At 45.5% G+C, this 16295-nt stretch overlaps 1 protein-coding gene across 5 annotated transcripts in view; it reads left to right on the top strand.

The window, feature by feature from the left end:
- TTC7A (tetratricopeptide repeat domain 7A) overlaps window positions 1-16295 on the top strand; it is a 291532-nt gene that overhangs the window by 205584 nt on the left and 69653 nt on the right. For all 5 annotated transcript variants that reach the window (XM_053312732.1, XM_053312747.1, XM_053312738.1 and 2 more), the window contains 2 exons: window positions 4136-4233; window positions 8902-9036. In XM_053312732.1, coding sequence (XP_053168707.1) covers window positions 4136-4233; window positions 8902-9036 — 233 coding nt within the window. The remainder of the gene's footprint in view (window positions 1-4135; window positions 4234-8901; window positions 9037-16295) is intronic.

Consider the following 16295-nt stretch of genomic DNA (forward strand, 5'->3'; position numbering starts at 1 on the left):
TGCCAGGGGGTGGCTCTTTAAGGGCGGGGGAGGGTGCACTTAACCCTCCCACCGCTTTTCCCTTGCTGGTGCTCCATTTTTAGGGTAATCCATGGGGCAGCAGCATATCTCCCTGCCGCCCCTTCCCCTGTTCTTGGCCGGAAGTGGCCGGAAGTATCACCTGTGCATGCACAGTGACGAAACAGTTGCTAATTTCCTCCTGCTTGACACACACATTTAATTGATGTCTTCTTCACATGTCTCTATTCTTCCTTTCTTCCAAGGACCTCAGGTTGGATGGGGGTTGCCCCTGTGAGATAAGCTAGGCTAAGAAAGAAAGAACAGTGGTGGCAGGGGTGTGGAGAGAGAAGCAGGGATGAAAATATCGGCCTTCCTAGTCAGAGACTCTGGCTGACATACAGTGCATGGATGCACAGTGAGAGAGCAGCCTAACAGAACTTCCCAGCTAACTACACCAGTGTAGTATGGGAAGCACACCCCTCAGTGAAATCTTTTCAGGGGTGGCACAGAGAGCTTCCTTGGGAAGGGGAGGGTATGAAAAATAGCCAGTTGCCCACTGCTGTTGGGAAGTTCTGGCAGGCTTCCCTCTTACGACACCGCTGCATCCTGACTCTATATGTCAGCCATTATCTGCTGCACTACTGGCTCTCTTAATTGGCTCTGGGAGTGAAAACCCTCTTCTCCAGGTGAGCTGCAGCCAGGTAGTGATGCCAGGACTCCTTACAGGTGCACTTAGTGAATGGCTTTGCAACACATTTTCCTGGCTAAATGCCAACACCTGGCATGATGGCAGCAGCTGCTTCTTCTTATCTCAAGTCATGACCTTTTTTGTTGTCAGTCGTGCCACCTTTTGCAAAGAAAAAAAGAACAAATGAAAACTAAATTTAAAAATAACTATTTGTGATGTGTCTAATTTAAACCTTCAGTAATAATTTGACGACAACATCCATAAGTGTTTTCAGATCACAGCTGTACACAGATTGGGAATTCTCTAACATTTTCCAGATTTGATTGATTGATTAAGTGCCTTCAAGTAGGTGTCGACTTGTAGCGACCACACAGATAGATGATCTCCAGGATGGTCTGTCTTCAACTTGGCCTTTAAGGTCTCTCAGTGGTGTCATAATCAAGTCCATCCACCTTGCTGCTGATTGTTCTCTTCTTCTCTTTCCTTTCCTTTGTATTTTCCAGATACAAATAGAAATTCAGTTGAATGGTAGAGACATGTCCACTGCCACTTCCGGAACTTGCAAATTAGATTACTGCAGTGTACTCTACCTGGGGCGGTCCTTGAAGATGATTTGGAAACTTCCATTATTGCATATAAGAATATAAGAAAAGCCCTGCAGGACTTCTGTTTTGTGGGATGTCCCCTGGTTCTAATTTTGTGCAAGAGGGAGAAACATTTCTCTCTCTCTGCTCTCTCTACTTCATGCATAATTTTAGACACCTCTATCATGTCTCGCCGTAGTCTCTTCTTTTCCAAACTAAAAAGCCCCAGATGATGTAGCCTTACCTCATAAGTCGATCTTCTGGAGAGATCCGGTTACAGTTGCCACTGGCTCGTTTGGTGACCAGAACTGTACACAGTACTCCAGATGTGGCTGCACCATAGATTTGTATAAGGGTATTATAATATTAGCCGGTTTTATTTTCAATCCCCTTCCTAGTGATCCCTAGCATGGAATTTGTCTTTTTCACAGTTGCCATGCACTGAGTTGACACTTTCAATGAGCTGTCCACAATGATGCCAAGATCTCACTCCTGTTCAGTCACTGACTTACCAGACCCCATCAGTGTATAAGTGAAGTGGGCGGAGGGGTTGCCCCAATATGCATCACTTTACATTTGCCTACATTAAAATGCATTTGCCATTTGGTCGCCCACTCACCCAATTTGGAGATATCCTTTTGGTAGTTCCTCACAATCTGTTTTGTATTTCACTACTCTAAATAGTTCAGTGTCATCTGCAAATTTGGCTACTTCACTGGTTTCCCCAACTTCTAGATCGTTTATGAATAAGGCAGACCACTGTGTGAAACAGGATGCTGGACTTGATGGGCCTTGGGCCTCGTCCAGCAGGGCTGTTCTTATGTTCTTATGTCCATTTATTCCTACCCTCCTTTTCCTATCCATTAACCAGTTACCAATCAACACATGAACCTGTCCTCTTATCCCAAGACTGCTAAGTTTACTAAAGAGCCTTTGGTGGGGAACTTTGTCAAAAGCTTTTTGGAAGTCCAGGTATACTGTGTCAACTGGATCACCTTTATCCATATTGCTAAACTTTATCCATATATCTAAGGTGAGCACATGTGTGTGTGCTCAGAAGTTTTTTGATGTCCACTCAGTTAATTTTAGATCCCGCTCAGGTTGAATCGGGTTGGCCCCACTCTGAATGCAGGTGCACACATACTGCCTTGATACTGCTGCCCAGAACAAAACTCATTCCGTACACAGATGAACAAAATTAGAGAGAACACTGGTGGTGCCACTCCCCTCTTTACAGTATCAAACCAGCATTTTCGTAAATCAGCTTCCTTAAGAGAATTGCACTGGCTGCCAGTTTATTTATGGGCCCAACTGAACATCTTGAATTATAAAAACTCTAAATGGCCTAGGCTCTCTTTATTTCAGGGAACATTTCCTCCTATATGCACACGCACACAGACACACACACACACACACACACACACACACACACACACACCCTGAGCATTTAAAAAGACCTACAAATGAGACCCTGATGAAGGTTCTATCATACGTGCAAGCTAGATTGAGTTCCATGAGGAATAGGGCCTTTTTTGTTGCAACTCCAGAGGTTTCAAATTCTGCCCCCTCCCCTTAGGAGGTTCATATTATCCCCTCTCCTTTGCCTTCCCAGAGGCAAGTTGATATTGCTTTTTCAGTGTGCCTTCAACAGCTGAGTCGTAAATATGTTTTATTCCGTCGTTTTTGTGAGACACTTTTAATTGGTTTTTCATTGCTGGTTTTAAAATGTGTAGGATCTTTTTATGTTAGAACATTATAAACGGTTTTCTAATATACTGGAAAGCAGTACAGGCATACCTCATTATTTGTGGGGGTTCTGTTCCTTACCTACTACCATGAGTAACAAAACCGCAAGTAACGAGGTATCATGCCTATGGGAAATGGGAGAGGTTAGGTTCTAGAATGGACAGAAATGGTTAAAAATCATGAAAAAAAGTGAAAACAGGCAAAAATCATTGAAATTCTTTAGTATACTGTACTCAACATGGTCAACATGTGCCCAGAAATGCCCTCTGAATCCTCAAAATGCCCCTAAAACCATGGGGGGAAATCATTTTAGAAAAAGAAATGAGCCACAAAATGGCTCCTCCTTACATAATGGCAGCTGGAAGTGACCTCCACGGTCACTTCCAGCCCTCTAGCAACTGCAGAAACATGGGTTTTAGCCCTTTTGTATCCACAGATAATGAAAAAGGCTGTCAATTAGACACCCGCGAATGCGCAAAACCGCAGATATGGGTTCCACATGTAACAAGGTTTGCCTGTATACAATTTTTTCTTATAATAAAAAATAATAAATAGCTGCTGCCACCTCCTCCTCTTCCTCCTTCTCTGAAATTGCAGTTGGCAGCCACTAACTGTGGCAGACTATCTCAAAGGCCCCTGTGTTAGTTTCTACGATATAACCATTATTTTTAGAACCTGGAAGAAAAGAAATAATTCTCCATTTCTGTCTCTGATTCAGGACCACTTTCAAGACATCTTTACTCTGATTCCACTAGGAAAGGAGCAAAGAGCCAGATGTTCATCAGGTGTAAAAAAAAAAAAAACATTACTGAAATGTGCCAGATTCCTAAGAGTGCATCCATCACCACCAGCACCCTTGGCTTGCCAGTTTGCTTTGCCCAAATGGTCAAGTGGTGTGACTAGTGATGCAAGCAGTTCCCAGCTCTTTGACATAAATCCTCCCCACCCCACCCCGCCATCCGTGTATTCTGCCAGCTGCTATCTCATGTCCACAGTTGTTTCTGCTATCAGAGCTGGTGGCAATTGGTTCAGATTGATGCTCCCTGGCAGGCCGAATGCCCTGTGCTCTCCATAAAAAACCATCTATCACATTGTTGCTGCTGTCGTTCCCTTGCAGCGATTCTGAGAAAGAAAGCAGTCAGACTGAGGCGCCGTCAGTCAAGAAGCATAACAGCATGTATCTCACACTCCCGGATGTCCATGATGCCGACTCTGGTAAGAGAAATTTTAAAAAATATGACTTCTTCTGGCCTAAATCCAGTGCAGATTTTGCAGGATGATGCGAATCCCTGGCATCTCCTGGTAGGGCTGGGAAACCCTGAAGGCTCTCTGCCAGTCAGTGTTGACAATAGGGAGCTAGATGGACCAAAGGTATGACTCTGTATAAGGCAAGTTCCCATGTTCCTGTGATTTCCCTCCTGCCTAGCATTTGACAAATTGCTTCTGGATATAGGTTAACAAGGCTATGTTAACCGCTTTGTGAACATTTGTTGAATGTATTTCAGATAAATAAATGATGAATAAGGTGGTTGTTGCCTCTAGAGCATTGCAATGAATAAATTAATTAAATAACGAGAGGCCCTCATGAGCCCAAAGTACTCACCACAGCAGAGGGTTCTTGTGAGACTTTGGATGAGTCAATGTTCTCATTTTGGAGCCTTCCAATCTGTCTCTACTGGAAGCACATAATATTGCTGCCCTTCTGCAGCAGGTGTGATTGGAATAATCTGTCACTCCATCTACAGAAGCACAACAGAATTACAGCTTCCTTAAAGGAGGCTGCCTGTTGTGTCTCTGCACATATTGTGGCTGTGGGATTTCTTTATATCAGGTGGCCTGCCCAGGAGAGTGACTCATGCAAAAACATGGGGAGTGGGCAGCTCTAAGAGCAGGTAATTCTTACTCTTACACATGCAATGTGCCTCTCAGTTTAATTCAGAAAAAGTTGAACCTCAGTTGGAGAGGAGAGCTGGTCTTGTGGTAGCAAGCATGACTTCTCCCCACAGCTAAGCAGGGTCTGCTCTGGTCACATCTGAATGGGAGACTTGATGTGTGAGCACTGCAAGATATTCCCCTCAGGGGATGGAGCCGCTCTGGGAAGAGCAGAAGGTTCCAAGTTCCCTCCCTGGCTTCTCCAAGATAGGGCTGAGAGAGATTCCTGCCTGCAACCCTGGAGAAGCTGCTGCCAGTCTGTGACTGAGCTAGATAGACCAATGGTCTGACTCAGTATATGGCACTTTCCTATGTTCCTATGTTCCTATCTGTCCAAAGTTTTAGCAACACCACCATAGGCTTATGTGTTCAAGCAAATGACTCCAGCTAGCAGCCTTTAGAGGAGAAACCATCACTCAGTGGTAGGGTGTCTGCTTCATATGCAGAAGGTCCCCATTTCAAATGCTGGTATCTCAGAGCAGGGCTGGGAGAGACTCCCTGCTTGAAATCCTGCAGAGCTGCTGCCCGTCACAGATAGTATTGAGCTAGAGAGATAAATGACAGCTTAATATATTCATGTTTGGCCATAAGATAAAACTGAACCTGTGGCACGGAGGCAAAGAATTTTAGAGTTGAAAGAGACCTTGGAAGTTTTTGAGTCTAATCTCCTACTCAGTTCAGGAAACAATCTGGCCAGTGGAGAGGAGAGCTGGTCTTGTGGTAGCAAGCATGACTTGTCCCCATAGCTAAGCAGGGTCTGCCCTGGTTGCATATGAATGGGAGACTTGATGTGTGAGCACTGTAAGATATTCCCCTCAGGGGATGGAGCCGCTCTGGGAAGAGCAGAAGGTTTCAAGTTCCCTCCTTGGCTTCTCCAAGATAGGGCTGAGAGAGATTCCTGCCTGCAACCTTGGAGAAGCTGCTGCCCATCTGTGAAGACAATACTGAGCTAGATATGTAGCAGAATTCCTTAGCCTGGTTTCAGAGTGCGAGAATTGACACCAGCAAATTGAGAGAAAACAGATTTAATTGCCAGGCAATATTGATCTCAGTGGAATCGCTCCCAACCTGAGATAAAAGATTACATCATGTTTCCAGCTTTATATCCATCTCAATTACATTCAGTAAATACAATCTTCATTGGTTAGCATCACTTAACCATCATATTACAATTATTGCAATTATTGCAATTAGACTACATTCCTCTAGTACAATGGAGCATTTCTTCTCTACATGTTGATAAGCAAACTATCTCATTCCTTTCCTTGGCCAGATGCTGTGTCCTTGAAGGTGTCATAGTTAGCGCTCAGCTATCTCCAAATCCCAAACAGGGCCTCTCGCTCTGCAGCTCTGCATTCCGGCCAGTGAGATTTATGACTTCTAGCAAGTAACAATTTGCAATTAACAACAAGGCAGCTTATAGACCCTATTAACCATTTCTTGACCAGCGCAAACCTGAGTTTCTGCCTCAGATAGACCAATGGTCTGACTCAGTATATGGCAGCTTCCTATGTTCCTGTGAACCTATAAAATACAACCTAGTATTTTAATTCACATGTCAATTTAGGGCATTAACTCTTTCATTGACCTGCTGTTCAATACTGTGCTCAAGTCACTTTGTAGGCAGATGATTGGGGCATTCAGGTATGTACCTGAAGATTTAATTTATTTGTTTAATTTAAATATGTATACTCTTCCTTTTGATCAGATGATCTCAAGGTGGCCTTACAACAGAATAAGAAATGAGGCTCCGAATGTGGCATGGCTCCTGGATCAGTTTTTTGGTGTTTCTGCAGTGGTTGTGTTTATGGGCCCATGAAAGACTGCGAGAAGTAGCACACTCCCTACCCCCACCAAACGCCAGATGCAACTATCTCCAGGGGGTCCGTCTTTGATGGCTTCTCTTCATCAAAGACGGATGTGTTAAAGCTCCCACTTGTCTCTCAGTGGTGAAGAGGCTGAGCGAGATGCTGGGGGGATGTAATGTTAAAGCCTCTTCCCAGCTTTCTAGTATTCCTCATTTTTATTCTCCAGTGTTCCTCCAAGGTTGTGAGCATGGCTGGAGCGTGTTACAGTAGATGCACTCAGCAACTTTGTGAGTCATCCAGACCAAATTGTAGAGCCTGACTGCAATTCTTTCTCATTTAGTGGATGCCTCTCCCATAGTCTTCTGAGGACAATATGTTATCAGTCAGCTTTTCAGCAAATCTTATATTTGAATTCTCCTTTTGAGCATATGTGAGCAGAATTCCTGCCTTGATATAACCTAAATAGACTGGTTTTTAGTGGGTAACTGTCACATGATATTTGTCTGTGTTTGAGAAGTAGCCCGTACGTGAGCTAAGGTTTTTTCTAATTATAATAATTTATTTCCCAAAAGCATAGAAATACTGGGTCCAATATTCTGCCCTTTTAACATCACTTATTCTTTACTGCAGGGTTTCTCAAACTTGGGCCTCCAGACATTGGACTAAAACTCCCCACCATCATGGAGAGTTTAGTCTAACAATATCTGGAGACCCAGGTTTGGGAACCCTTGGTATATTGGGCTCTGTGTGATTCCACGAGAGCAGAGGATGTGGCTTGGATACAACCTCCAGCTTCTTGTGGATATATGAATGTATCCTCCTTGAGTTTACTGACTTCTGCTGCGTCAGAGCAGTGGTCAATTTAGACCAGGACTGGAACATAGGAACATAGGAAGCTACCAGATACTGAGTCAGACCATTGGTCCATCTAGCTCAGTACTGTCTTCACAGACTGGCAGTGGCTTCTCCAAGGTTGCAGGCAGGAATCTCTCTCAGCCCTATCTTGGAGAAGCCAGGGAGGGAACTTGGAACCTAGATGCTCTTCCCCGAGTGGCTCCATTCCCTGAGGGGAATATCTTGCAGTGCTCACACATCAAGTCTCCCATTCATATGCAACCAGGGCAGATCCTGCTTAGCTATGGGGACAAGTCATGCTTGCTACCACAAGACCAGCTCTCCTCCGGCTAAGGCTGAAACTAAAATTTGCAGCTTAAAACTTTTAGCTTGAATTGTGTGTAGGAGTGAACTGTGGGGGGCTGAAATCACAACTACCCCCCTTATTGTACAGCAGTAGTTCTCTATGGTTGGTATCCACCATATTTTCTTCAAAAACCCCTCTGGGATGATAATATGTCAGTCTGTGTAGACAATACTGAGCTAGATGGACCCATGGTCTGACTTGGTATAAGGCAGTTTCCTATGTCCCTATGCCTGGGAATTAAAAGTGGTGGCCTCCAGCCAGAGCACCACTGCCAACAATGACGATCCAATTTTTGCCCCTTTCACACACAAACACACATCACCAAAAGATCACTCTGTATGAGCTAGCAAAGTGAGTGCAATTTGCCTTATCCCTTGTATTGTCTGCTTGGGCTAGTGGTGCTTCTCCACCTGACCTTTGCATGCAGAGCTGAACATGCCCAGAGCTAGTGTGTAAGCCTCAAGTTTATTTTTTTAGTATAAAATCATGTTTCTAGTTCTTATTGTTGTGAATTATGCTTGAAAGAGTGGAAGCGATGCCTGCTGAAATCACAGAAGCTGGACAAACTACCCTATCGCATTTCAGGGCATATCTCCTTTCTACTCTACTAAGAATACTGCAAATACTACTCCTAATGCCCGACTAAACAAAAATAAATTATGCCAATCAAAGTGAAGGACATTTGCAAAATTCGCAGAAATGTGCAAGTATCCAGACATTTATGTCATGCATAGCAGTCACAGAATTCTGCTTTTCCCGGTGCAGAATTTAACACAGAGTAACACAGCTCTGCTCATGTGCTTTTGAAATGCTGCCAGAGCCATTCTTATTGTCATCATTGATTTGCATGGAGGCGGAGGAACAAGCTCACAGTTTTCTGCTAGCCAAAGGACAGTAATCTAATTAGAGTGGTAACATCAGTGCTGTCTGTATATATTTCAGGCTCCCAACGAGCCTCTTCTATCGCAGCTTCACGGCTGGAGCAGGCCATGTCTGAAGTCACCATGCACAGCACTGCCATGAAGCAGGGGCCTATGCAGCTATGGACAACTCTTGAACAGATTTGGTTGCAGGCAGGTAAGTCCTTCATTTATTGTATGTCCATATTTAGGTGCTGGTATTCACCATGGTATGCATTCCATTGCTGCAGAACCTTGTCACAGTTTTGCTGAGATTTCAATGTTGTGATTCCGAATCTGAAGCCCTGTTCCTCCCAATACCAGAGATCCACCTTGCAATCCAAGGCACAGGTGTTTTCATGTAGTCTTTAATATAGCTTTCGATTCTAGCCTGTAGCCTTTCATATGGACTTTCTTCTCACCTGTAGCCTACAAAACTGAATGAGTTGGCCACAATGCATCTATGCCGCATGCACACTTGGAGGGCTGAAAGTCCAAGTGGGAGGGGAGGAAAGTGTCTCATTGCAGTTTTGTGGTCTTCCACATGGTTACATATTTGTTTATATACTTCTATACCACCTTTCAAAACATATTGTTCAGGATGATACATGATAAAACACCATCGCCACACTAAAAATATAATTTAAAAATAATGCAATCCATAATAACAAAATAATTAAAAGAGCCGTCAAGCAGCAACAAGATGCGTACTTAAAAGCAGTGAAACTGATTTTAAAGTCTGAGAGAATTAAAAGGAAGAAGAACATTGCCTGGCACCCAGGCTTTTAATTAAATACTGTTTAAATAGTTTTAACACTGTTTTAAAACATTGTTTGAAAATTTTAAATTGTAATGTTTTAACTTTTTTGCTGTTGTTTATTTCAACTAATGTTATGGGTTAAATAAACAAGCAAATGAATAAATAAATAAATAAATAAATAAATAAATAAGGTGCAAGCACCAGGCAAGTATGGGGAAGGAGTCCCACAACCTGGGCACCGTTACTGATCATAGACTGTAATAAAGAACTGACGGACTGACAACTGGGGCGCCCTCACTGAAAAGACCCTCTCTCCAATCAGCACTCACCTCACTGCAGTTGGTGGGGGAGCTTCCAAGCACAAACCCCTGCTAACTGGGCAAAGAGGTACCTTTTACCGTTATGATTATCTTTATTTAGCAGGGGGAGAATAACTGGCCCTATCCACCCCCAGCACAGTACTTCCAGTGACTGTTGCCGGTGTCTATCTTATGTTCAGGGGCGTAACTACTATTAGGCAAGGGGATGCGGCTGCCTGGGGGCCTCCACGCCTCGAGGGGCGCCCCAGAGGCAAGTCACATGAATATATTGTGTGTGGGGTGTGTGTGTGTGTGTGAGCGAGGGGCCCATTTTAAAATTTTGTCTCTGGGCCCACTCCAGCCTTGTTACGCCCCTGCTTATGTTTCATTTTAGAACGTGAGCCCTTTGGGGACAGGGAGCCATCTTATTTATTTGTTGTTTCTCTTTGTAAACCGCCCTGAGCTATTTTTGGAAGGGCGGTGTAGAAATTGAAATAATAATAAATAATAATAAATAATAATAAAGTTATCAGATAGGTTGGTGCAAGCGTTCTTTCAGGTGCTCAAGTCCAAGGTTGTGAATGCTTTAAAGCCACTGTGGCTAGGAGTGACAGGAGTTGTACTCCACTAACATCAGGGGACCCAAGCCTGGAAACCTTTGATTAAGAAGGTAAACTCTAGCATTTGGAATTGTGCTTGGAAATAGACCAGCACCTGTTGAAGCACTAGTGTGATGTTACCCCATCAACTGGTCCCAAGTTAGCCATCAAGCAGCTCGACTTTGAACTAACTGTAGTACTCCCTGTAGTACTGTAGCCTTTACTGTAGTCTTCAGAGGCAGCCCCACTTACAGTTCATTACAGTAGTCATCCTAGAGGTTACCAAAAAATGGATGATGGTGTTCAGGCTATCTTTATCCAGGAGAAGCCTTAGCTGGTGAAAGACACTACATTAGATGGCACTTGGACCTGTAGTGATAAAGCTGGGTCAGGAACATCCCCTCAGGCTATGGACCTGAGCCTTTTGGGAAAGGACAACCCTATCTAGAACCGGCTGGACACCAGTTGATTGGTCCTTATCTCTCCCGTTGTTGGTTTCAAGCACTGATTCAGCACTTCCTCCACTCCACTTGACTTAGATGTGAAGCTGTTGGGGTTCACCTGGACTCTGACCCAAAGGAGACCCTGTTGGGGTGGGGGGAACCTGCCCAAGCCCGAATCTCCAGTCTCAATGACTGCCCTCCAGATCCTTTGGACCCAGAGCACACAGAGCCAGTCACCCCCTTGGAGGACCCAGTGCCCCCTAGTGAGGCTCCTGTCTCGTTGCTAGAACCCCTCCATCGCCCTCAAGTCCCCAGGAGTGGAGGTGATACTATGCTATGGCTGAACTTCAGCTCTGAAGGAGGTGCTCGCCTGATACTTGGGGACTTCCCTTCGAATGGGCCTACTTGGGAGGAGGGGGAGCCCAGCTCAGATGTTTCCTCTAGAGACCAAGGCTGGCCTGAAGATCCAGGGATGACTGTGGCTCTTATTGGCTATAAAACAACTTCAGTTGGCACACACTTTTGCTGGTTCACCAGGACACTTTCCAGATTGCACTCTACCACAGTGTCACGATATATCCCTTAGGTGACCCTCCGTACTGCCTGTGTCTTGACATTGCAGTCCCTGCCCTGTAAGCAAGGTGCTGTTCACATTTTCGATGCCTTCTTTCTGATTTTATTGCTGCGTTACAGCCCTATAACGTCACATCTGCGTTGCAGAAAAATAGCTGTATTTGCCTGTTGTAGGAGGCAACGGATTCCAACTGCAGTTTTAAACCAGCACCACAAAATGTCGCTCTTTAAACCACTTTTTGCAGTGTAAAGCTTGCTGTCTAGAAACCACCCAGGTTATTTTTCATACAGGGCTTTTAGCTCACATCTCTTCCGGAATGGAGAGTGTGCATTCACTTATCACCCAGATTTACCCGAAAGTCCCTGTGAGCTATCAGGAAGCGCTTCACACACGATCTGAGTTTTTCATTGCATATTAGAGTGCAGCCCGATTTATATCCAGGGTAAAAAAAATCCACTTTTGGTGTCAATTTGGGGGGGCAACTTAAAACTCACAGTAAACTCTCTGTAAAGCCTGTTGTGTGAAAGATACCCAGCTCCTTCAATGAACTCTTGCCTCTAGCTGCCTTGCTAGAGACCTGGGTATGGGCAAAAAGGAGAAGTAGGGTTGGATGTCATCAGCACACAGGTATCTTATTCCAAACCTCATATGACCCCTCTCAGCAGCTTCCTGGAGCCATCAAAAAGTGTGGGGGCCATTGTAGGTGAGCACGATGGGATTTGTAGTCATATGCATGTTTATAAGTCATGCCTATGATTACACGGATGTGCAGTAGAGACAAGCTATAGAGACAAGCTACCTTCCTCCCCTTCTCCCCCACATGCAGACTCGAAGACTGAAGGTCTAGAGACTCTGGGTAGGGAGGTGGATTCTGAAAAATGATAACTCTACTCGTATTTTAACAAGACTACTGAAGCAAAATAAAAAATAAAAAATAGCAACAATGACTTACCAGGGACAAATACCAGAAAACAGTGAATTGTCACTGGTAAATAGAGACAGTTGGCGCATCTGAAAGATTTTGCCTTGTTTGTATGCAGAATGCCATTGGCTGTTGGCTGTTACTTCACCATGCAGAAGCTTTTTCATCCCACAAGTCCCATTTCATAACGTATTCCTGCAGCTTGTAATGCTGTATTATTTTAAGCCTTTTCGTTTGACTGCAATGCCCCGCTCCACTTGCCATTGGTGGTACTCTGAACTAGCCCCATGCTTTACCAAATATGGCCACTCACAGAAGAGTTGCTCTGGTAATTTGATCCCGGATTGGCTGCATGCCCTCTGCGTAGAGCTTACGAACCCTACCAGGTAGACTATTAAATTATGTTGCAAATTGCATATGGAAAGAGGGGGCTAAAATATCCAGTCTCTCCGTTTTCCCCCTCCAGTTCTTCAGCAAAATTCAGAGAGTCATGTCTGTCCTCCAGGAGCAAATTAGCTGTTTACCCTTCAAGAAATATATTGGCATGAATACTCCATCAATGTGCAGCGCAATGGAATCAGGGACAGCATAACACACTGAGCTAATGGAAAACATCTGTTCACTTGTGTTGTGTGTACAGTAGGCTCTTTATATATATATGTAGATGTATATTACCCTTCCCATCACAGGACATTTAAAATTTATTTATTTTACTCCTGATGGGCACCTTTGGGGGAAACCAGATTTGAACGTAAAAGGCAGTGAAGAGAGGATTCGAAATCAATCAACACACTTTACAGGGTTAAGGGCTGGAATCTGTGGCTTCAGCTTGCCAGGTTCTACATGAGGACGTTGGTGGAATCTGAAGATTCTCCAGGGAATACTGATCAGTATAACTCGGTGCAGGACTTCCCTCCCTTTTACAGATATTCATGTTGCTCTTCAGCCCACCAAATACTTTCAATTGCTTATGTCCTTATTAAGATTTCTGTACAGACTTTGCTGAGGCCAAGGAGGCTAGTGTGGCATAAACAGCATAATCCTGGAGGTGTTCTACTCCCAGGGAAGGTTGTGCATTATTACGAAAGCCTCCTTGGCAGTGGAGCGGATGGTCAGATTGCAGCCCACAAGGGTCAGAGGTGCCGTCTGCCTGGGGGAAAGGGCAGTATCTTGGAAAGGCCCTGAGAAATACCCCCTTGATCTACATGTCAAGTTCAGACAATAAAAGCACACAAATAAGCTTTCTCGGGCATCTAGGGTGGCCACTTAGCATTTTAGAAAGAAGGAAGTAATTTTCACTCTACTGCTTGCAACTAGAAAAACCAACAATCAAACAAACTTTAATTTCCAGAGGCTCAGGACTGAAGTAGCCACGGGCATCTAAACTTTGCCTTCAACCCCAGCTGCAGGAAGCAACAGACATGTTCTGCAAAAACTCTGCATTACTGACTGCAGATTCATCAAGCTAACCATATCAGCAATAGCTACTGGAGGTTTGAGGTTTGGATGTCAGGTGGCTTGTGCTGCAGAAATCCACTTTAAGAAGCCATTTGACTTTCAGGGACAGAGATCCAATTGTTCCTGCCTCAGTAGTGATGGAGAGAATTATTCGTGACATTGCTTTGAAAAGCATCCAGAGCTGCAGAGCACTCAGCATTTAACAGGAGCCAGCGCTAAGCTGTGCTTCTTTTCATCGTACATCAACAGAGCTGTGACTTGCCCAGCCACAAAAAGCTGTCTGAAGTCATGGAAGTCAAGCGATAACTTTGCATGCATTCCACAGAGGGCAGGCAAACTACAGAGTGAGGTCATTCACACAATCAAAAACTGTGTTCTGCCCAGTTTTGGGAGCTGTGTGTCCTCCCAATTTTCAGTTGTGTGGAAGCAAGGTAGGAGGAAAACCTGGGTAGAAGTGATTGTGTGGAAGCAAGTTAGGATGAAAAGCTACCCAGGTTTTCCTCCTACCTTGCTTCCACACAAGGTAAGTATTGTAAATGAACTTACAATAGTCAGGGAATACAATCCAGTGTAGGCAGGCTAGGCAGCTTCATATATTTAAACATGACTACTGCTGTTGCCCAAGAACAGGGAGCTTTTATAGTCCTTCTGCATCACAGGGAACCAACAGCCAGCCTGGGTGAGTGGAGTTGATTTCGAGCACAGGAACACTCTGATCCATGAGTTCCCGACATTGGAATGTTGGTTTTTGATGCTTCGACATGGGGATTGTGAAGCCAGTAGAACTCATGCAGTGCCCATAGGCGTAGAGTTGATTGGATAAGGCAGGGGACAAATGTCTCTTGGCCCACAAGGTCTGAGGGGCCTCCAGGGGCCCCTAAGGCCAGTCCACCCTTGCACTCACATGTCATCCTCTTCTCCTTCTCCACTTCCTTCTGCCTGCCGAGCAGCTGCTTCCGAGAGGGACGGGGCAGATGGCCGAGGTGAGCACGGAAGAGAGGCGGAGAGAGGCTGCTGCAACCATGCAGGAGCCTCCGAAGGAGGGCTGCCTAGCCCCAATCCGCCAACGTCGCCCCCGGCAGAGGAGGACAGCAACCCCCAGTGGCCCCATGCCCAGCTCTGCTCTGCACCGTTGAGCCAGTGCTGCTGCTCAGCAGGGAAATGGGGAGGAGGAGATTTGGGTGGGTTACGTTGCCTGCCCCCTTGCATCTGACGTCAGATGCAGGGGGCATGGCTTGGGGTGCTGGTAGCCTCCTGGCTACCCTTTGTCCTCTGACCCCCGGGAACCTTGCTACACCCCTGGCGGTGATCCATATAGCTGTGCATGTTACATGCCTGACTGGCACCACCTGTTCTTTGGAACCTTGTCCAACATAGCTGATTTCATCTTGTGGGGAGGTTGTTGGAGCTGGCCTGGTTGCTATGATTAATACCTCACTGAGGGAGGGCAAGATGCCATCTTGTCTGAAGGAGGTGATGGTCAGACCCCTTCTTAAGAAGCCCACTTTGGATCCACTGGTGATGGATAATTATAGGCAGGGGCGTAACTACCATTAGGCAAGGGGAGGCGGCTGCCTGGGGGCCCCCATGCCTCGAGGGGCCCTCCAGAGGCAAGTCACATGACTCCCCAACACCCGCAGAGCTTCGGTGCCGTGGAAAAGCCAACCCCAAGTTCGGAGCAAAGGCTGCATGCATGCAGCAAAGTCCTTGTCTGCAGAAGCAACTCTGAGCTGGGAGCGCTCTTCCCCATGGGAGGGTGCAGGGACAGGGTTAAAGCGAGAGAGTGGAGTTTTCTAGAGAAGCTGGCATAATGGGGATGTGAGCCTGAGTGCACTATATATTGTGAAGTGTGTGTGTGTGTGTATCAGTGAGAGGCCCATTTTATAATTTTGTCTCTGGGCCCACTCCAGCCTTGTTATGCCCCTGATTATAGGCTAGTTTCCAACCTCGCATGGTTGGGCAAGATGATTGAGAGGGTGGTGGCTGACCAGATCCAAGCAGTTTGGGAGGAAACTGATTATCTAGACCCATTTCGAACTGGCTTTAGAGTTTACACCTGGTTTAAAAGTCAGGCTACTCTCCTCTGGAGCAGCCAAGAGCCTTCTGCTCCCAGTGCTCCGGGCGACATGAGCTGCCTGGGAGAAAAGCCTCAATGAGAGACTTGCTGGTTTGAGGTCAAGGCACTGCAGGCAGCTTGGCAATCAGGGAGACAAACCACCTCCTGCTTCCTTGGACTGGGGTAGTGTGTAAAAAGACAGTCATGAGACTTCTGGAGCAATTCCCCTCCTGTTCTCAAATTCCAAGTTTGGATGGATGGCTGGGGCTTATGCTGCTTGCCAGATTGTGGCACACTTACTATGGCAAGCAGCAATGCAGAAGCCT

This window comes from Hemicordylus capensis, chromosome 1 (genome assembly GCF_027244095.1).
Source record: "Hemicordylus capensis ecotype Gifberg chromosome 1, rHemCap1.1.pri, whole genome shotgun sequence".
In the NCBI taxonomy this organism is placed as follows: domain Eukaryota; kingdom Metazoa; phylum Chordata; class Lepidosauria; order Squamata; family Cordylidae; genus Hemicordylus; species Hemicordylus capensis.